At 39.7% G+C, this 22,603-nt stretch overlaps 1 protein-coding gene across 1 annotated transcript; it reads right to left on the bottom strand.

Moving 5' to 3' along the window:
- Positions 1–13,350: 13,350 nt before the first annotated feature.
- Positions 13,351–21,651, bottom strand: LOC118327279 (high-affinity choline transporter 1-like). Its single transcript, XM_035660581.1, has 8 exons — positions 21,453–21,651; positions 20,451–20,564; positions 20,085–20,240; positions 19,842–19,990; positions 19,337–19,480; positions 16,110–16,263; positions 14,420–14,637; positions 13,351–14,265 (listed from the first exon to the last, which is right to left on the bottom strand). Exons 1-8 carry the CDS (start codon positions 21,634–21,636, stop codon positions 13,702–13,704), a joined length of 1,683 nt encoding a protein of 560 aa, XP_035516474.1. The 5' UTR covers positions 21,637–21,651; the 3' UTR covers positions 13,351–13,701.
- Between the last annotated feature and the right edge of the window lie 952 nt (positions 21,652–22,603).

Genomic DNA, 22,603 nt, shown 5'->3' with positions numbered 1-22,603 from the left:
TGACGAATTCAAGTTCTGAACCATCCAAGGAGGTGATATTAAGTGGGCTGGTGACTTGAGGTAAGTTCCTGTTGAAGACCATTTTGTACATTTTGTTTTATTAGTGTTAAGGAGTAGGTGAAGGTGGGAGAAGGCATATTGGATACTGTTGAAGCTGAGTTTCAGGGAGGACAGGGAAGTGTTCTGGGAGGGGCTGGATGTGTACAAGATGGTGTTGTCAGCATATAGGTGTATATAAATACACATTATTTATGTATTGTGAAGAGGGTTGGACCTAGAATGGTTCCCTGAGGGACACCCATGGACAGGGATAATCGGTCTGACATGAGATCCTAAGCTTTCACAGTTTGTACACGATCAGAGATCAAAATGCAATGGTCCACAGAGTCAAAAGCCTTTGCCAGGTCAATAAATAAGGCCACACAATATAGGAGTGGGTGTGGCAGCAACAAATGCATGACTAGCTTTAACAAAATGCTTATTAAAATATTTTACCATTGTGTTGTGTCTTCTGTTTTGATTGCAGTGGGTAATTGAGAGGATGTGTTTTTCCAGAACTGTCTAAGAGCTGCTCTTGAGAAATTGTTGTTTATAGTAATTGGATTTTGCTCTCCTGATCAACTGGGTGCATTTGTTCCTTATTTCCTTAAAGGACTGCTAGTCTGGTGTGTAGCTGGAGGCCTTTGCTTTACACCAGAGCAGGAGTTTTTGATGGATGAGTTCAGACAGATCAGAACTAAACCCAGGGCTGTAGTGGTTTTTGATTCTACATTTGTTTTGTGGGAGCATATTTGTTTATGATGTAAGTGAATGAGTTTTTGAAATAGGACCAGGTATACTGAGGGGATAAGGCCCATTCTGTACCATTCCTATATCATGCAAAAAGGCCTGCTCATTAAAGATTTTTAGCAGACGTTTGTAAATAATCAGTGGGAGACGCTTGGCGTTAATTGCATTGCGTACACAAGCAATACTACAATGGTCACTGAGGCCCTGGCAGAAAACTGCAGATGTGTACTTGATTGCTGGGGATAACAATTAGTGTTCCATTTTCCATAGACTTAATGTTATATCATTATATAGAGCCAGATAGCATTAAAAAAACAGTCAAATCAACTAATTTCACATCTGCTAGCTACCTTTCTGACTAACAAATAACTAAACAATTATGATCACTGACAGGTGAAGTGAATGACACTGATTATCTGGTTATCATGGCACCTGTCAGTGGGGGGGATATATTAGGCAGCAAGTGAACTTGTCCTCAAAGTTTGATGTTGTTAGAAGACAGTTAAAAACTGGACAGCGTGAGTATTTGAGCTGACTTGACAAGGGGTAGCCTAGCACATCTGGGTCAGCAGAAGCTCACCAAGGACCCGCGCGCTGTTTGTGGGTGTTTCCGGTCTGCAGGAGGACAGTACCCTATCTTAAGGTAAGAGTGGTCAGAGGAAGGAAAGAGGGTGAAGCCAGAGAAGGGGTCAGCGGCAGCCAAGGCTCGACTGACGCAAGTGGGGAGTAAAGGCTGGCCCGGTGTTGGTCCGGATTCCAACAGACGATACTGTAGCTCAAACTGCTGAAACAGTTAATGGCTGGTTTAACAAGGTGTCAGAACACACAGTGCATCACATATTATTGGTATGGGACTGCAGAACAGGGTGCCTAGGTGGTCATAATGTTCTGGCTGATCAGTGTACATACACATGGTCACATCATCTTCCCCTACTGTCGGTGATGCAAATGATATATATAGGGTGTTATGTAAGTATTTGTCATTTGCACTTTGTACTCTTAAATCAGTAGATATTGTTAAAAATGTATTACTTATGTTTTAATGTATCTCTAATGGTCCCCCATGATGACTTTTAAAGACTCAAAGTATCTGGGTTTTTACAAAAACATCAGTTTAGAACTATACATGATATTGTGTGTTGCTAATTTCTGTAGCACAAAAAGGTATGTGTGGGCACGGCAGGGGTTAGGGTAAGGAGGGATGTACTGTGTGACAGGTTTTTTTAGCAGGTGGATGCAAATTTTTCAAGTCATTATGAGTGACACCACAGTAGTTATATATGGTTTACAATAGCCTGCATTTTCACACAATTAGTAACCAAATATTGTTTTAAAGCCCCAAGGGAAACATTAAAATGAATTCCTCAGTATAGCCAATACTCATCTAAAACAATTACATTACAACCAATGCCTCAGCAGAAACACACTGAAAGTGCAAAAGTCAACAGAAAAAAAGGTGCGATATAATTGTGCAAGCAAAGGTGTTTTAAGAATCCTTTGTGTGCACACTAAGTAGACCAAGTCTCCCAGACATTCAGTTGTACACATTTTTATAGTCCAATGCAATGAGAAAGAGGGATGTGGATGGGAGGGGATGGGTGTGTGTATACTATTATATGTGTGTGTTAAAGAGTGGAGAGGCTGTGCAGAAGGAATGCTGTTTGACGTTCATAAGCTTGTAAACTGTTTCTAGGACAGCACCGCAGGGACATTTTGTCAAAACAAAACTTGTTACAACCAGTGAGCTAGTCTAATCATGATTGACAGACTGTTTATCAGCTTGTGTCAGCCTTCTCTGCTTGCATATGAATTAAAATTTAATTCAATTTTAATTCATATTAAAAGGTCCAGCGTGTAACATTTAGGAGGATCTATGGCAGAAATGGAATACAATATTTATAGGTATGTTTTTCAGTTGTGAATATAGGAATCATTGTGTTTTTATTACCTTAGAATGGACACTGTGGCTCGCCGTCCGCCATACAGTAGCCCAGATCGGACAAAACAAACACTGGTTGTAGATAGGGCCCTTTGCGATTTTTTGCGCATTTCGCAGCCACCATAGTTTCTCCTACATACTTCACAACCTGTTCTCATTCCCAGGTCGACAAATACAGACACCAGCGATGTTTAGTTACTTGCAATCTGAAATGTCACAGCTACATGCCACTAAATCCTGCACACTGGTACTAAGTATAGTCTACAATAAGGACATCTCTGTGTGGGGCTTTTGGCACAGAAAACTTTGATAGTCCCTTGGATGTTTGACTGACTTCAAACTAGCATTTATATCAAAGGGGTTAGTTCTATATGGGTGAGTTTTATTAAAATTCAGCCCCTGTTTTTGTACCAGGCTGTAAAGATGTTTATTTCTGCTGTACAGTTGGGTATTCTAATATGGGTCTTAAGGAGATAAATCACTTCTGTATCCAGCCTCAAGTGGCTGTTCGAGGAACTGCTGTTTTTGTTACTTCCATGTTGGCTTCATTTACCAGCGTCAGAGGTTAAATATAGGGAGGTAAATATAAGTGATTGTGTCTAAATAGAGTCATGAAGGCAGGGAGAGGGGGCAACTGTCTGTGTCAGTATGAATGTAACGTTAACAACACCGGCTGCTTTATGCAGCAGATCCAGCTGTGCTGGCGTCATCAGAAACAGACTTCATAAAACTTCACATGATGCTTCAAAGGAAAGGACGTCTCATTGCTCATTTCCTCCTTTCCTGTCTCTCTTTGCATGATTTTCTTGCATCACAGCATGCATCCTCTCTGGATACTGCAATTTAGATTTCTTTTTGCTCATATGTGACTCAGCTATATTTGTTTCATGACAAACAGCAAACACACATGGAATCTGATCTTTATCTATTCTGATTTACCACTTTTATATGTGGTCCAAATTAAGTACAGGCCAGATTTTTTGCAATGTAACCTTAGTGTGATCAGAATTCATGTGACTTTTACGTCACTCTAGATCACATTCAGTCACTCAGTGAATACAAACATGGAAGACAGGCGCAATGGAGGTCGTCAGTGGAAGGACATTATGGTGTTAGTATTCAGGGTAACACTTAAGACAAACAAAACTTCAGGGGTCGAATTGTAATCAGTCTGTGTTTGCTCCGACTCTGCATCCACACACGTCTCTGTACAGAAGTAGCAGCCATCGTTCCACAAAAAATTTGACTTTCTCCTCATCTCCATCCCTGTTATCTTTTGCTCATGAATTCACTGGCTTTCACTGCACATCAATTTATAAATTAAACAATACATGTTGTCCTCAGTGGCCTCCATGTTTACTTACATATGACAGCTGTGTGTGTTGTATGGCGTGTTGTTCTTTTGTTCTTCGGGATGCTGATCTGTTCACAATGGAATCTGATATGGGACATATATTTAAAAAATAATATCAACATGGAGCCATGTTGAACCGCCATGTTTCTACAGTAGCCCAGAATGAACGGACCAAACACTGGCTCTAGAATAAGGCTTTTTGCATTTGTCGCTTGTTTCGCAGCCACAGTACCGGAAATTAATTTTAATTAAATTGTTTGTTTCAAACTATATTTTCCACAACCTAGATAAAAACACAACTAATGTAACTGTGATTAACTGTGTGTGTTTATTGTGTGACTGCATAAACTCTCCAGTCTTGTTAAAATGATATAAAGTTAATGACGCTGTAGTGATAGGGTGGCGCACATCAACTATATGATAACAGAGGATGCTTTGTCTCCAATGACAATCTCATTTCCTCCACGTCCCGTTAGCCGTCAAATTCTGGTAAAGACTGGAAAAGCAGCAATTATTGCATTATTAACAGTCTTAAATATCAGAAGCCATTGTTAAAAATGTATTATTTTTGTTGTAATGTATCTTTAATTACTTTTTCCCCCTATGGTGATTTCTTTGAAGAATCAAAATATTCTCTGGGTTTTTAGTAATCAGAAAAATCTATACACAATGACGATGATGCTAATTTCTACACCACAAAAAGGTATGTGCGGGGTGGGGGTAGGATAAGGAGGGACTTAATGCGAGACAGGCGCTTGAGCAGGTAAAATGCAAATTTTTCATGTAATTTTGAGTGATTAGTCTGCATTTTTACATAATTAGTGACCACCGTCTGCATTAAAGCAGCAAGGGCAATTTTAAAATCTGTGTGTGATTGTGTCTAATGTGTGACTGTATAAACTGTCCATACTTTCTTCTTGTTGAAAGTGATATCAATGGAATGACCCTGCAGTGATATGGTGACGCACATCAACTATCATTGTCTCTGACCCTGATAGAGTTATAGCCAACCTACTGAACCTAAACCATTGAATCCTATGAAATCGTCCATATGAAGTATTTCCTAGAAAACATATGAAATCACTACACGAGAATAAACAAGGCACTACATGTCAGCCCTGATGTCATGCTCTCTGTGTCACTCAACACCCAACTGATTAAAGGTACTGCACGTGTCACCTATCTCTAAATCCCCCCCGTGACTGTTTAACACTAAAATAATTATGTCACTCATTTACGTAAAAGCAGAATTTTACTGTTGTAGTTGGTTGATAGCTATTTTTTATTATTATTTTGTGTAGCACTGCAACAAATAATGATTTTTATTATGGATGAATGTGTTGATTATTATCTCAATTAATTGACTGACTGTTTGGTTTGTTCTGAAAATGAAATGACATCACAATGATCCATAGGCCAAAGTGACTCCTTTACTGCAAAATCAAAACTGATACAAAATAAATAAGGAAATGAACATACACATTTTTGCTTAAAAACATTTCAAAATGATCAGGAATGAATGAAGGATGAATCAAAATAGTCACAGACACATCTTCTATCAGTGGATTATTCAGTGAGTGAGTTTTTCAGTTGTACTTGTACATTTTCATATGTTTATTGTGTGAAAATCTTAATTTGCAAAGTAACTTAGTAATATTCCACCAGAACAGTGCACTAAGCTGACCAACACTGCACCACAGAGTGGTAACTTTTATTGGATTCTGCTGACGAAGCCAGTGCGGCAGTGTGCTTGATATTTTCCTCAAAGATAAACACAAAGGAACAACCAGTACAAACAGGGCAGTACACCACTGGCAGGAAATGTAATTATATGTAATTTGCTACACAAGGCGGGCATAGCAGCTAATGGTAGCCAGACAACAGGGCTATGTAGGACAAACATCAAGAGCATTGATACGGAGACTGCCTGAACAAAAAGGTAGTAAGAGAAACAAACTGCTACTCCTAAGAACTTTTTGAAAACAAAGCTGTTCAGACATTGATGTGCACACAGATAGAAACACAGAGAGGTGGAGGTATTGAAATACATTTGAGCTTTATTTACCACTATCTAAAATATCAAATCATTTGATTGTGTGAGTCATCAACGATGACTTCAGTCTCACTGCATTCTTGGGCTGTGTCCAGCAATCTGAGCTGCTTGTGCCGCTGGATTAGTTGGGGCCAAGAACTCAATGCTGACATGTCATCATCCATATGTATGATTTATACGCAGAACAGTTAGATTAATGCAGGCAAAAAGCCATATTCTTGAATTATATAGTATTAACTTATCTCAGAGATGCTTCCTCTGTGTTCCAGCTTCTTGATCAGCTGCAGTAGCCATGGATGTTTTGAAAAGGTCAGCAGCAAACCAGGTTAGAGTTCGAATGTTTGGATGCAGAACACAGCAGCAAGGTGTAAATTCCAAGCTGTGCATAACACCCAAGGAATCTGTCTCAATGTGGTTCAGCACATCTCTGCTGGTGATTATGTGTAGATAGGTTTATTTTGAATTTACTGGTTGCATATTGCTGGTATCCCTTTCCCATTGGACACTGATGGCTTGGACGTTACACAATAAAATTAAATAATCATTTTCCTCTCACAGATGTATGGTTTATTGTCTATCCTTTGTCCTTTGATTTGGGAATGCTGTTGAGGTACCACAACATGTCTGCCAATAAATAACAAAGTGAATGCTGATGAGGTTGTAATGGCCGTGTTATGGGCGTGAAGTTGGACCCAAGAACAGCACAGACTGAGACCAGCGTTGGAACAGTTCAACAGTTTTATTGACCAAACAGGGGTCAGAAAATCCACAGCAGGGCTTACACAGGAAATAGTTCCACAAACCTGAGCTAGCCAAAACAGTCTGCACTTTTCTAGCAGAAACCTTCCGGGGAGCGGAATCCAGCAAACTGGAGACAGACAAGGGGTGAGCACGCCAGAGGGGTCGGCGACAGAAGGCCTGTTCAGGTTACCTTGGCAGGGACAAGCAGGGTCAAACCAAGGACAGCAATCCGGAAAATAACACGAGATAGCTTTGCATGCCTGCCTAAATAACCAATCTGGCAGACGCACTGAGTGGACAAGAGTGGCTGTTTCAAATCAGGTGGGGAAACACCGTGAAGGTGTTGCCACCTGCATGAGGGGAAGCTGGCCCAGGCCACGGCTGATCCAGGAAATTACTTGCAGAGCTTTGGCAGTTGGAAAGCCAGGAGCGGATCATGACAGAGGTGCCAGTAAGTAAACTTCAGTGTTCAACATTTTGCTCCTGCTCCCCGACTATAAAAGTACTCATTGTTGTGGTTGTGGTGTATTTGCAACATCACATGCTGTAGCCCACATAACATGTTGCAATGCTTATTGTATTTGCAGATATTTGTTAGGTATAAACACTTGGTCTCACTTGGCAGACATGATGAGGAGTTGAGGCCAACAGCCAGGTAAACACCTCACTCTCCAAGCTGGGCGCAGAGTTTACAGCTAAGAGCCTCACACTGTTGAGGTAGTTAATCTGTTTTAATGGACCACATAGAGCAGAGGAACCAGTGCTTAATCACAATTACTGTCTGATATGAGGCAGTCTGGTTGGCAAATATTGACTGATTTGAATGTTAACTCTTATTTACACACACTTAACCACACCCTTGACAACATTTTGTAAACCACACATGCAAAGCTCCATCTGCATTAGGCCAGCCTTCTCAACAGCAAAGTCATGCAAAGATTGGCAAACACACCTACCATGAACAGTAACCTTACTAGAAAGACAGGTATCTTGTATAGAAAGGTGCTTTCATACCAGAAATGAGCTCAGGCAGATTTTACAAATAACTGTCCAGCACATTATTCAGTGTATTCTAATCTACATCAGTTCGTAAGATAGCTGATAGCTAATGTTAATAAAACGCTACCTAACTAGCAGCATTATTTAGCTGGTTAACTTGTGTTTTGTTAACATTAGCTAACTTAAGATGTGACCATATATACATGTCGCTTTTATCTTTTAAACATTTTCAAGATTGAATTCAAATTCAAAGTCTTTACCTATCTAAGTACAGGAAACAAGAAAATATTGACAGAGGTGCTGGCCATATACTGTCAAAGGTTCTGGCAAAGACTTGCTCCACTGTTATTGGAGCACCGGACAAAAAGTGGCGGGACGTTTGACGAGTGGGACCTAGCACTTTAGTTTAGTTAAGTTTATGTGTATAAAGCAATGTCCAATTTTTCCTAAGGGTTTTACAGGGCTGCAACAGTAACAGGTTCTCACTGAGCCTAAAGTATCTAAAGGTCAGACAGAAAGTATCCTGTCTTAATAACTACAGACCTCAGTAATAATGAAATGCTTTGAAAAACTAATAAATACATAAGTCTTAACACTCTGGCCAACCTTGATCCGCTACAGTTTGATTATCAGACAAAAGATCCGTGGCTCTGCAACTTGTCTTAAAACACCTTAAAGGAAAAAAAACCTATTCCAGAATGTTATTATTGACTACAGCTCTGTATTTAATGCCATTGTACCATCTAAATTGGGGTTAAAGCTTAGGAACCTTAGTGTTTGTAATTCCATCTGTAAGTTGTAATGTGACTTTTTGAATGGCAGACATCAGACGTCAGACAGCTACTCATCTACCATAGAGTTTCTTCACACATGACTGTGTTGCAAAATACCATAACAGCATTGCAGAAATTCACAGATAACACCACAGTGTTTGACTGATGAATGACGAGAATGAGAACGCTCATAAGAAGGATGTTAGGGACCTATTCATATAGTGTCAAGATAAAAACCTCTCCCTAAAGGTTGAGAAAACACCAGTTTACATGAACAATGTCCCTGTCGACAGATCTCAAAGAACCTATCTAGAGCCATTGTTTGGTTTGCCCATTCTAGGTTACTGTAGAGATGTCATGATACCAGAAATTTACTAGTTGATACTAATACCAGTCATACTCCACGATTCTCTGTAAAAATGTCCCAATCAAGTTTTTTTTGCCCCTGATCCCCATTTAATATCTTTTATATGTCTGAGTCCTGATCAATAACCTACTAGCTCTGCAATTAGATCATCCTACATGTAACACACTGGACCCTTAAAACATGCGTGTCTCTGCAAGCACATACAGGGTGGGACTTTTACTTGTGTAGACAGGAACTAGAGGGTGACCAGATAAGACAGAGCAGTACAACATGTTATCCTAAGTCATTATCCAAAAGAACGTGCATTCTTGAGCTCAGATACACTTTGTTTCAACGCTGGCACAAACACATTCTTTGAGGCAACAAGGTGTCAAAATCTAGACTTTGATTAATGATAAATACCTTCTCCAGACAATGAATGAGTTAATGAATAAGAGCAACTGAAATGTTTCACTTCTCAGTTCATGATGCTTGCTCGCAAGTTATTACTCACTAGAGACTGCAAGCCAAGTACACAAGGAAGTGTGTATGATATAGCAATAAAGGTAACAATTAAATATTTTGACCATATTTAGATTTGAGGGTGTGACACCACTGGATAACATAACTTTATAATGACAACAGCAGTATATCTGTCAGTAGTGAACACAAAGAACCAGCTGGCTCACTCTGCCATACCACAAAAGAGAGAGCACTCACAGTGGAGTATTTTTCCATGACGTCTCTAATGTGCAAGCATGTGTGCAGTGTATTTTCTCTGTACTTTTGTTCAGAAAAGATTCTTGCATTATGATATCCCATAGGAACTTGCATTTTTACCTGAATAAAGAGGATTAGAGACTTGCACATAATCAATGACCAAACTGCAAAAAAGCGACACTTTGTAACACTTAGGATAGGCTACATAAAACCAAAACTACAAAAGGCACTCCTTATATGATTGTGAAACGAAGTAATACTTAAGAGAGCAGATGTTTATGGATAAATAGAATGTGAAACCTCAGAATAAACATTAATGTTATTGTCACCTCTACAACTCATGGACAACCTCCTAAATCTGCCACATTAGTTCAGACACATCACACATTTAGGAGACATTAATGAACACCTCAGAATACATCAATGGAAACAGCTTATCAGCAAATCAGACTAGCATTTAGTCTAATCTGCTCTTGAGCTCTCTTCTAAATAAGTAAAAAGGAAGTGCGCACTTTGGCTAAATGAGTAAATAACGACCTCTTTCTGCAACTCTAAATATAATTCCTTTAATTCAGTCTTGTTGTAGTATGTCAAGTTTACACCTAAATTAATGACTTTAATCACATAATCAGTCAAGTTCATCTTAATAATAAGAGTTGTTTCTAGAAGAGAACCAGCTCATAGCAGACTGAATCTGTAATGGGATACTTAGCACCTATTCAATTATTCAAATCAAAGGATGGGCCTAAGTTCAAAATGGGATACATATTACTACAAAATTAAACTTTTCACAAACCAGGTGGCTCACATAAGAAGTTGAACTCGACACCAGTGCACAGCAGATAGAGTTAAAATGCAGTTTACAAGGACAAGGCCTTTCAGCAGCTGTCAACAGACAGACAGGTTAGATCAGGCAAACACACACAGGCACTGGAAGACAGGCAGAATGTTGGCAACATATAGTGTGTTACAGAGCCAGGGCCCGGGCCCAGAATAAAGACACACTGACTGGAGCAAAGAGAGGGGTGGAGAGATGATTGATACTGAGTCAGGCTGAGGATCAGTTCAGATCAGTTTTGGCTGATTGGTGGTCCATATTTTGTAAGACCTGATTAAATATCTGTCATAATTATGTCCATAAACTGAAAACTACAGCATATTAACAGAGAATATAAAACGTGACAAAACATGTAGGTAAACAGATGCTCTTTGGTTTGTAGTTGAACTGTGACTTTTTAGAGGAGAGCCAAACTAGCCTTTTTACTTTAATGTGACTTCGCTGTCTGCAGTGTGAGGAGGCAGAGACAAATCTTAAGTTATAGAGATAAAGAACGCTAACATTTAACTTCGAGGTAGAGAAAACTGGCCATGTAAGAAAAAAGTAGGATCATCTTGATTTAACAGTGCGCACATTTTGCTTGCATATGTGAGTGAAAGTTAGACTGTTGCGAATGTGGTGCGCAGCGGTGCGAACAACCTCAGAGTTCTCACTAGCATTTCCCCCAGAGACCTGGTTCTGCACAATCATACTAGCTACTGTTTCAAAGTGTAAATATGTATTTAATCAACATTTAATATCTTCTGCTACGATGTATTTATTTGACTATGTATACAGAGCATTTTTTGGCAGACACCTTCTTTCTTTATCTCATTTTCAGATTGCAGCTGCAGATTGTGAACAGTGGATAGGCTGCCACTCAAAACCGTTTCTGTCTTCTCAACCTACAGATTTCAACTGGATCTTTTAGTTTAGAGTTTAGAGTTTTAGTTATTTATCATTTTAGTAACTTTCAAAAGTTTAGCACTAGGCATAAATAGGTTCAATACGAAGTTTGGATGGAATGATTGAGATTTTTGAGCCCTGCCATGTCCCTCCTCAGGATGAATTGCAAATAATCATTCACACACACACACGCACACACACACACTGATGGCAGCCATGCAAGGTCCTGGTATGACCTTCTGGAGCTCGAGTACACCTTGACACATATCGAGCAGCCAACCCTGTGATTAGTGGACTAGCCGCTTTACTTCCTGAGCCATAGCCGCAACATACACTATTTGCTCATTTTATGATGTGGAAACAAAAAGACAAGATGTGTATTTGTATTCTTGTTGAAGGTACATCCTGTGCAATAACAGCTTTGTTTTGTTGGATTTTGTTTTGTAAGGCATTAAAACTGTGATTTGCTTAGCTATGACATAACACTAACTGGGTCTAAGGTTGAGGAGGTGCAAGCAGGGCTGTTATATTGAACAACATTAGATCACGTTTTAACCTTTTTCTCAAATGTGTAACAGCTGTTCTTTGTGGCTTTAAATACAGTATGCCCCCATCAAGGGGTTACTTGCCAAACATTTGAGAACCATTTCTGTTTCTGAACTCAAGGCCACAGCTTTGGGTAACATGGTTGCTGTTGGGATCTTCACGACACGAGTGTCATCACAAAGAAACGTGTGTCAGGGATTCTTGTCTAAATTTATGATGCAGGCCCAAGTCTACCTGTTCTAAAATAGATTGACCCATATCTTAAGATAGCATCTTAGGCCCCATACAAACCCAACCATCAGTGACAGAAGGATATGGTGATAATCTCATGCTGACAAAAGGTCAACTTGCAACATGCCACTAAATAAGTTACTTTCTCTTTGCAGCTTATATAACATATTCAGCTCCTTCAGCTAAGCCAATGGGGTATCCCTGCAGTAATTAGTACTACTGGTTCATAACCATAATCTACGTATTGGGTCGTTTTGCAGAATGAATCGGCCCTGTTAAAAATCATTGCACCAACGGTAGCACAAGGCCAGCTGCTGAAGATTATCTGCCCTTCAAGGCTTATGTTACACTAATGTAAGAGCAAATATAGCTCACTGGCATGATTTGTTGGGGAAAAAAAATTACATAACTCCAAGAAGAGGATCAGTGTCTGTATTGTACATAGGGGGTAAATACCTCTATTATTATTACAGTATAGTTATAATAATAGTCTGTAGGAAGCTTTTATTATTTAGAATAAATTAACATTAATATATGTTTTAATACAGAGCAGCATTGATTGATGAAAGTTTTAGGTACCAAAATGTGCAAATATAGAACACATAAACCCCCCCAAAATTAAACAACAAAAGCTTGCAACAAAAGCTAATAGTGTCTGAAACCAGAACTTGTTAGTTTCAAGCATTCCGTGCACTTAAGTGGCATTGCAGAGAGAGAGACATAAAGACAGAGCCAATGTACAACATGTAACAATTATCAATGATCATCTTCAATCAAAATCTCAAAATCACTTTTTAGACACACAACCAAATTAAATTATTCTCCTTTATTTATAGCCTGCCACACGTTTAAGGGAAAGCAAGATGACATAGCATACAGGTGTCTGTCATGGCATTAAGATGAAAACAGTGTAAAAGATGCACAGATTTGATTGGCAAGTAGAACTTACAACAAAGGTCACTTCATCCAAATCACAAAAAAACATTTCTCACTTACCTCAAGTGATACAGTACTTAGCCGTGTAGACGTGTTTTGTGTTTTGTGTTTTGTTTTGCTCCGATTTTGAAATCCCCTGAAAACCCCAGAAACTTCTACTGTGACCCCAATACACGTGGTGAATATAATTTTGTTTGTGCAGCTCAAAGCAATGGGAATTTGAGCTATGACTAGCGATATCTAAACTGGTTATTATCATGTTATAATACTATATTATTCATCCATTTAACCATTATTTACTTTTGAAAGTATATTAGCTTTTATAGTTTGAATAATGTACTGTTTTTTAGATGAATACTTGTTTGTGTAATGTGGTTCCAAATAACAATATTTTCACCAACATACAGTAATGAAAGTAAAAGTGTAAAATACCCCAATGAGCAGTTAGCAACTTAAAATGAAAGCACATTTGCAATTTCTCTAAATATACATACTTATTAAGATCATAATACAATTCAGGCCGGCAACTTTACAAAAGAAAAGACAAACATTTAGGATCCAGTCTGTAACATTGGCTGTAAGGCAACACCATTTCTGTTCTCGTCACACTCTGCATCACTTTCAGCTTCGTTTTGGAGATTCTGTGTGACGCCATCCGTTGGTGGTGCAATAACATTGCGTTTTACTTTGAAAATGTCCCATCTCTCCGGCAACAGGCCGTGGTTGAACATAAAAAAAGCCAGTGAGGAAAAAACTAAGATGGTTGCCAAAGTGCAGAGCATGGACACTGTCCTGACAGGGGACTTTTGGACGTAGACGCCATCTTCCAATTTGCAACCGGGAAGATGAAGAACAACAGGAAGACCTAGAGCGTTCTCTCCCAACAAAATCCTCACACTCAGCCCTATGATGTAACCCACCATGGCACCGTAACCATTTGTCACTTTGAAGAAGAGCACAGACACCAGATGGGGGAACATAAGGGTGTAGGAGACGTCTGCTCCAAGAATCCAGAGGACCAGGGTGCTGTTGGTGTAGAACGTAATGGATGTCCCAACCAGACCCACCACCACAACTGTGAGCCGAATCACCCATTGCATTTCATAGTCTGATGCCTAGGAACATGGAGTCATACAAAAAGAGATTCATATTCTGGTATTGATTCGTTTGTGCTTGTTTAATTTGGAAAATGACAGGGCAACCTAACCCTCATCTCTAGAGACAGGCTGTGTTACTGAGCTGCCACCCTCAACATTTGGTACTGCTTACCTGTTTACGCAGGATGTTCTTGTAGATGTTTGAAGAGAACACAGAAGTTGCAGACAACAGGCCAGAGTCTGTGGATGACATGACGGCAGCGGCCACAGCTCCAATTCCAATGATTGAGATGTAAGATGGAGTGAGGTTTTGTAGGGTCAGGGGCAGGACCAAACTATACTCCCCACGGTCATATGGAGATGGAGAGCCGTACAGCGTTAGGTTCCAGTCTGGACAAGAGAAATAACAATTAAATACTTCACAATTTCCTCACCACAATATTAGATCCATACAGCATTCATATAGGAACCAGGGATAAGGTAATTCTGTACCAACTCGCACATGAGCAAGTAAGGGAATTATGGCAGTGGAAAAAGCTGTATACACACGACAGTGACAGCGACTATGACCTTATAAAGTTGTTATGGTAAATAGATAGCTGGATGTGTATTTACACATCCAGCAGACATGGAGCAACATTAGCCTTCACTTGGGGTCATGTCTGTGGCCACCTAGTCAAAATCCCTGAGGGAAATACCAATCTTTTTAGCTACTAAATGCTAAATGCTAAATGAGCACCAGATAGTCACTTTGTTTGTCTGGGCTGGTAGAGCACAGTGGGTTTTATCAGAGCTTTTTCACTGAGAACAGATGCCTGCGGAAACAGGGGTGATGAGAGCAGTGAGAGTGAGCCATAACAAAAACTACAGCTGAGAAATATTTCTTTGTGGGTTTGTCACTATGAGTTTCACACATCACATTTGATCAATTAACATAAAAATACTAGCGCAGCTTTAAATCATACTTAAATTATACCATTTACTTTTTCAGTTTAAACATAATTTTACAGACACTTATATGTCAAAAAAAAAAAAGTCACAGAAGGCAACTTCACCAAAATATTTGCCGTTTGTAATGAAAATGTGTTACCGCTCCGTGTTACTCTTTTTAAGAAATCATTTTCCAGGACCTATTCAGGACATTTCCCAGGAGTTTTCTTGACAATACGGGACAGCACTTGCTGGTAGGCCTAGTACTGACACATTTAACCCCAGTTTTATTCCTCCTTTTTTAATGACGCAGGGTTCATGATGAATTGCCTCAAGTTCACTACAGGTAGCTGGTCAACCTCTGTGGGATATGACACTTTATATGAAGCACTAGCTCGTATTTTTCTGCTGCAGTCTCAGTGGATTGGAGCTGCAGTCTCTGGTGAACTGACTACAGTTTTCCTCTAACCGTAAAATTGACAACTTGATGCGGAAAAGATTGCTTCAAGTCCATTCCACTCACAGCACACAGCTCATACTACAAAAAGTCCAGTTTCAAACTAAATATGCCCACAGGTTTATGTAGGCAATCTAAGTGAGGGGCTGATTTAAATAAAACATGTCCAGGACAATATAGATTATTTCTAGGATATTTAGTAATTCAAATTTCCAGGTGTTTCCATGACTTGAAAACTAGTATTCAAGGTTTTCTAAGGCACGTGGGAACCCTGTGCTAAGCTACACTTTGTCACATTAGCTATTAACCCTAAAGTACAGAGGACATATGTAGGAGACTTAGGAAGGTAGCAATCGATGAAGCGCTGTTTTCTGCTATATTACACAATGACTGACAATCAGTATTTTGGTATCAAGTATCTCCAGGTAAAAGTGTAAGTGTGTTAAAGGTCTGTCACCTTTAACATAATTCCCACCTGTGGAGGCAGCGACAGCCCCAACCAAGACTGGGGGGATTCCCAGTATGGCAATGACAAGGGCAGCAGCATAGCACGTTAACTGGGCTGTTAGTGGTGAGGAGGCAGACAGCGTCCTCTGGTGGAAGCTTTGAAATGAAACACTGCCAAGCCCCTAGAAAAAAAAAACAGGGAGAAGAGGAAGATGCATATTGAGGACAAGACTGAAGGAAACTGTCAGTGACTGAGTTCAGGAATACTGTTTAGACAAACATAAATATTTGCCCTTTGTATTTCCTTTATTCTCACTACACTTGGATGAAGGGCAAAAGCCAAGGAAACACTCTAGTAAGGTTACTGTTCCAGCACAGTACACACTGACAATTCAGACTCTCTCTGCTGACCTTTACCTCCATATACTATGTATGTCTTGCACTCCTGACAGTATAAGACATTCAGAGGCAAAGCAGGACTCACTGACTCACTTTCAGTCACTCATTCATTATTTGTCAGTCAGCTGAAATTTGAATTTGTCAAAAAGGTTTTTTGCTGATCTGAAAGACATAATCTTGTTAACACCACCATATAAGAGGGAAAATATTAAGGTTATGAGGAGAGCAGGGCCTGTAAAAGCTCATGAAATGGGCTGTTGTAATGTCAGCTACAGGTAGGTACTGGTATTCTCTTTTGGCTAGTCCTGTCCATGTCTGTTACGGACCACATGCTGCAATTTCATGATGGTTAAAAATGGGAAAGATGTTTTAGGAGCATAGTAAATATTTAATTCGACTTTCTTTATTCTTGCTGCAGTATTTAAAGAGGTATCAAGGTATCGTTTTTTTAGTGCTCAACCAGTGTCATCTGCTAACCCAGAACACTCGGCTGCAGACAACACCCTGATCGCCACCAACTTGTCTCTGGCTCATTCCAGCAAGCTATCCATGTACACCTTCGCACCCCAGTGATGCTTCAGCCTCTACCTCATCATCAGCACCCCTCATCACCGCCAGGTCTACATGTCGCAGCCTGCCTCCGAGTTCAACCCAGCGTTCAGAGCAACATTATGTAACTTTTCTACCTTAAAGCTACATTATGTAACTTTTCTACCCCAAAATAAGAGCGTCAAAGTCATTTTGATGCTACACTGTAATATGGTGAATGTCATTCCCACTCCTGTACCTTTGTGTGTACTGAGTAACTGAGTGAGTGCGTAATGGCACTACGTCAAACACCACCAACTATCTCACTGATTTTGGTGAAGTTGGATCATATTTTATGGAGAAAATATTTTCTGGCTCTCCCTCTGGTGTCCTGCTCCGCCTCAACGGACTGAGAGCAGTGCCGGCGCCACGCAAGAAGTGGAGCCAAGAGAGCTTTGTGAAATAAAAGGCAGCAGACAGACTGCACGCTGGACTTCTTGCTGTTGGACTAGTCAGAAATATTAGCTGGCTTACTATAGTGTGTCACTTCTTGATGTTTGGCTGTGTTAGAAAAGCTGATCATAAATAATGTAATCATAACAAATCAACACGTGTACAGCTGTCCATATTTATAACAGTGGTATTGCAACTGGGTATCTCATATAATGTTGCTTAACATCCATTATGCCTCAAACAGTGATTCTCCAGCAAGCATTTCTCAATATTTCCAATGAAACACAGGTTCTCAAACCATTTCCTGCACTACGTGTGGGAATACAGGGTACACTGCTCCCCTCCATTTTCTACCCTCTCCCATTCGCCTTGGTAACATCTTGTACCACGTTATAATGTTTCCTCTACATTACCTGTATCCATTTCAACTAAAATCCCTCTCATAGCTGACCTTGGCATTCCATGCACGTAATCCTGTTTGTATTAATTCTTTCAGATCATTGCCAGAAATGTAACTGGTCATTCAGGCCTTATAGGTACCCTAATTTAGTTATTATTTTCCCCTTGTGAGTCTCTCTGTGTGTGTGTGTGTGTGTGTGTGTGTGTGTCATCATGGCAAAATGGGGTCCTGGAGACACCTACTGTAAAGGGAAGTACTTTAGGGCTATAGGGTTAGAAAATGTGAGCTAAACCTGGGGGAATATCTGATTTTACACCAAGGCGGCCAAGTATTGTAATTACATCAACCTTTAAGAATCCACTATCGGTCGACCTCTCATTTATAGGTCTGTGGACAGATTTTGTCAGTGTGATAGCATCACAAACTGAGGAACGAGTTCGAAAATTGGTGTGGTCTGAGAAAGGTCCCGGTAGTAGGGGGTTATGAAGAAGGGAGAAATGGGCCATTGCCCTCCCCAACTCATGCCCCTAGCCCACATTTGTTTTTTGTCTTATGTATATTTATTGAGTTCAAAGTGTTTTTTTTTAATCAACATATAATTATGACCTGCTGTGTACTGTGTCTACTGAAGCCTAAATACCCAGGTATGTCCTGCATATAAATGGAGGGGGTTGTTTTTTAAGGTTATGATTGCTGCTTATTGTCCCCTTTTATTTTATCTGATATTATGGTCATGGCTGACCTCATTCAAAGCATTCTAGTCATTATTTATAATTACATCAAATATTTTTCCATCAGCTATGAATTTTCTGTGACAAATTTTCATATTGCATATTTATCTATAATTAGTTGCCGCCTGGTTAGGAAAGGAACAATATTTTCTTTTGGGGGACCGGGGGTTATTCTGTATAATCAATGGCATCATTACCGTGTCAGACCTTAACATCACGCTAGGGTCTAACCGTCAAAGACTCATCATGAGTGTGCCAAGTAAATTAATTTGATCATCATTGTTTAAGTCTCTGTTTCAATTAAGTCTCTCCTGATTGACATTAACCCCTAAATTCTGACTCTGAATTAAATGAGTTTGAATTCAGGTATACATTCCTATATGTAATAATGTTCATTATTTAATTCTGCAACAGTGTCATGACAGAGATACTTTCTATTTTTTGTCTTTGTCATGCACATGAAAAGCTGATTGGAAACATGATTTCACATCTATTTTGCCAAGAAATTGTCTTTCATCAGAAAAAATCTAGCTGAGGAGATCAGGTTTCTCTAACCGCCTTCCTAAATTAAATAAACTCATTTAGTCCCATTTACATAGTATTGAAGAATTAAAAATTAGAGGTTACTTAAGTGCATACGTGTAAAGGCATTGATGGTGGTTTGTCTGTCTCACTGACATGTAGCTGTGCTCTGACCTTATGGATGAAACTGGGAAAGTATGATACTGATAATATTTAACTCACAAGCATTAAGAAGTCATCAATCCACTTCCAGACGTTCTCCTGCTCCAGAGTGCCGAGCCAAGGTTCTTGGAACGTGTGGTTGAAAGCAGTGTGGGCAATGTTTGTAGATATGGGGTTGAGCAGCAGGAAGGGAATACACAACCACTGCAAATAAATATTGACATTGGGAAACTGAAGACCTTAGCACAACAAATCTATTATCTAATATATATATATGTGAATATAATATATTACATTCAATCCATTGTGTTTACACACCACACCTAACATTGAAAGATTAAAAAGGTGTGACGTCTGCCTTAAGGAACTTTCACAGCAGGACTGAAGTTTTTTGAAGGTGTGTGTGTGTGTGTGTTTATCTGTGTGTGTATCTACCATACTGCCAACTGCTGTTAACAATTAAATGGATTGTTTAAAGATTTTGGTTTTATACTAGATGTTGATATCTGCTGATACTGTACATCTTTAAAATGTGTGTACTACTGTACGAGGCACTGTATCTCACCAAACTGAGGAAAGCTAGAGAGAGCTGGATGACGTCAGTGTAGGCCACTGAGTAAAGGCCTCCTAACAGAGTGTAGATAATGGCCACAGCTGATGAGATCCAAGCAGAATAGGCATAGGGCAAGTCAAGTATAACACTCATAGTTGCTCCTGTCAGAAAAAACCCACAAATACAGAAATGTAAATGCTTTACTTGCGTCCACTAAAGAATGTGTGTTTTTACATGGTAGGTGTGTATGTTTACCTAAGCCAAGCAGAGTGCAGGACACCCACAGCACATCCACCAGCAGAGAGGGCAGCACTAGAGCACCACTAAGTGCGTTGCCATACTTTATCTGGAATGGGTCCATCATGGTGACGTACTTCTTGTCCCTCATTGGTTTGGCAAAGAAAAGACCACCTTGTGCAGATGAGATATTAACCATTATATTGTGTTTACAATTTGAATCAGTTACTGAAAAATACTTTGTGTTGCAAAGTGTCCTTTCATCATCTGATGCTGTGGACACAAGCGTTATTAATCAAGAAAATGATTAATAATTAATTGTATATAAAATAAGAATAAAATAAAATAGAAACTACTTCCTCCATGACGTGTGACTTGTCTTACCTATTATGAAGGACACTGAGTATTGTATAGGCATAAGAGCCCATATTAGGCCCATTTTAGGAGTGTACACCGCCTCAGCAACACCCAGGATAAAACCTCCCCCGACCCACGTAGCTGCAGAAGAATCACACACACACTTTATTTGAGTGTACTGTATTTTTCGCAGAATATATTGCAGATGATGTCTCCTGTCTGTTTTCTGTGAATACTAGTAGGAAATAGAATGTGGAAAATATATGATCCACACAGTAATCACATCTGCATCTAATACACTATTACTTCATCTGCTGCAGTATTTCTGTCAGACAGGTTGGAATGAAAGTGTTGACATAACAAAACATGGCGTTGAAAATGTGCTGTTATTTTGCAGCAAGCTAGTACTGGTTGCGCAAGCTTGGACCAAGTTAACCACAGCAAACTTGGCACAGTGGATATTATGCTATTATATTTTATTGGTCTAGCAATGAAATAAAGATGTAACATGTTCAAATGGAAATTATGTTTTGTCCATGAAATTCATGCTACTGTAGCTATCAACCCTACGGTGATTCACACCACACAGCCAACCACAATGAAAATAGCAGTATTCAGTGGACACGCTGCATCTGTGACTTGAATCATGAAATAAGTGTCCTTTGTCTTGAGTAATGTAATCCAACTAATCTGCCCTCTCATAAATTATTTGAGAGGGCAGGAAATACAACAATATCCACAGGATTGCTGAATTCCTTCAATGCTCAAGACTGAATTAATTGTTATCTCCAATAAAAATATACAATGAAATTTCTGACTGTGTTAGTCTGCACTCTGATGCACTGATCAACAATAAACTCAAATCAGCTGCTCCAAGAGCACAAATCTATGCAAGCTGATATAATTACCACAATATCCAGACAACTTTGTTGTCCCAAAATATGAGATAATTAACTTCCACAACCACTATCTTTAATCTGACAAAAACAAAACATGTCAAAAACTAAAGTTTCCCATTGAACAACATACCAGTCATGGTAAAAATCCCAACTAGTAAACTGATATTCCTGTCTCCGAGGAGCACCACTTCAGTCCTGTCTCCATGGCTCTTCCTCTCAGCCTTCCTGGACTTTCGGGCGGCCCACACCCCTGTCCCCAGGATCAGGATATAGAACAGCACCACGGCAACCACACCTGGGATGTTCAGTGCCATACTGGTAACTGTGGAGCTCACTGACAGGCAAATGGGCTGAATGGATAACAAATACAGATAATATACATGAGCCGAGTGTGCAAGGACAAAGGTCACAGTCAGGAACCTGAAAACATCAAACAGATAAAGTTCATTTGTCCAAAGCCAAGACTTACTCCTCACTAGTTAGCATTCATTCCGTAATGCCAGAGGAGCCTATTACTCAGCACTAATAGAAGAAAATAAGAACAACCCTAGGTTCCTCTTCAGCACTGTAGCCAGGCTGACAGAGAGTCACAGCTCTGAGACAAGACCATTGTCAGAATAGGCCACTCAAAAAGGTCATTACTAACTGTTAAGCCAGAGGCTGTCCTCATGTGGCTGGTGATGCACTCTAAATCCTGACTGAAAATCCTCAAATAAATTATTGTATGTAAAGAGTCACCACAACTACGTATCTGCGCGATCTTTTTTTCTAGAATCTGTAGAGAGAAAGGGAGGTCAGAAATCGGTCTATCAAGTTGGCTAAAACCGCCTGGTCGAGGAGTGGCGCCTTTCTTAAGAAGGCGGTTTTAATTCACAGCCTCACTTTAAAGGACTTGTGGTAACTATCCTCCGACAACCTAAACGAAAGATTACACTGCATATCCAGGCTACAAAGAGTGCCAATTAAGCGGCTAACCAGACTTCCTTTAAAGGCAGCCTACTTCCTGGGATTGGATCTAACAGACGGTTGATGCGGCTTCGATGAAAACGAAATCTATCTCGAAGTTAACTGATGAGATCGATAGCCGAAAACATTCTAAATACTCATATCGTGAGGGGGCGCCATTAGTTAAAATTCTTCTGATCTTGAGAGCCTTGCACATAGTTTATTAAGGGTAATTTGGTGACTAATTTTCTCCTCTAATAGTAACCAGTTTTATTATAAAAGAAGCCTTCATAAAGTCATTGCCTACTTAAATTTATGGGGATACAATGGCTCAAT

Source organism: Morone saxatilis, unplaced genomic scaffold (genome assembly GCF_004916995.1).
Source record: "Morone saxatilis isolate NCDOM2014 unplaced genomic scaffold, NCSU_SB_2.0 Contig17, whole genome shotgun sequence".
Lineage (NCBI taxonomy): Eukaryota > Metazoa > Chordata > Actinopteri > Moronidae > Morone > Morone saxatilis.
The sequence above is the reverse complement of the archived record's forward strand: the minus strand, read 5'-3'. Positions and strand labels throughout refer to the sequence as shown.

What these genes read in the sequence shown, in the direction of transcription:
- LOC118327279 (XM_035660581.1), bottom strand. Translation starts at nt 21,636, where the DNA reads ATGGCACTGAACATCCCAGGTGTGGTTGCCGTGGTGCTGTTCTATATC. An exon ending in TGGGATTTTTACCATGACTG is followed by an intron (nt 20,565 to 21,452) that starts GTATGTTGTTCA and finishes ATTCTTCTGCAG; the next exon opens with CTACGTGGGTCGGGGGAGGT. An exon ending in CTGCACTCTGCTTGGCTTAG is followed by an intron (nt 19,991 to 20,084) that starts GTAAACATACAC and finishes TTTTTCTGACAG; the next exon opens with GAGCAACTATGAGTGTTATA.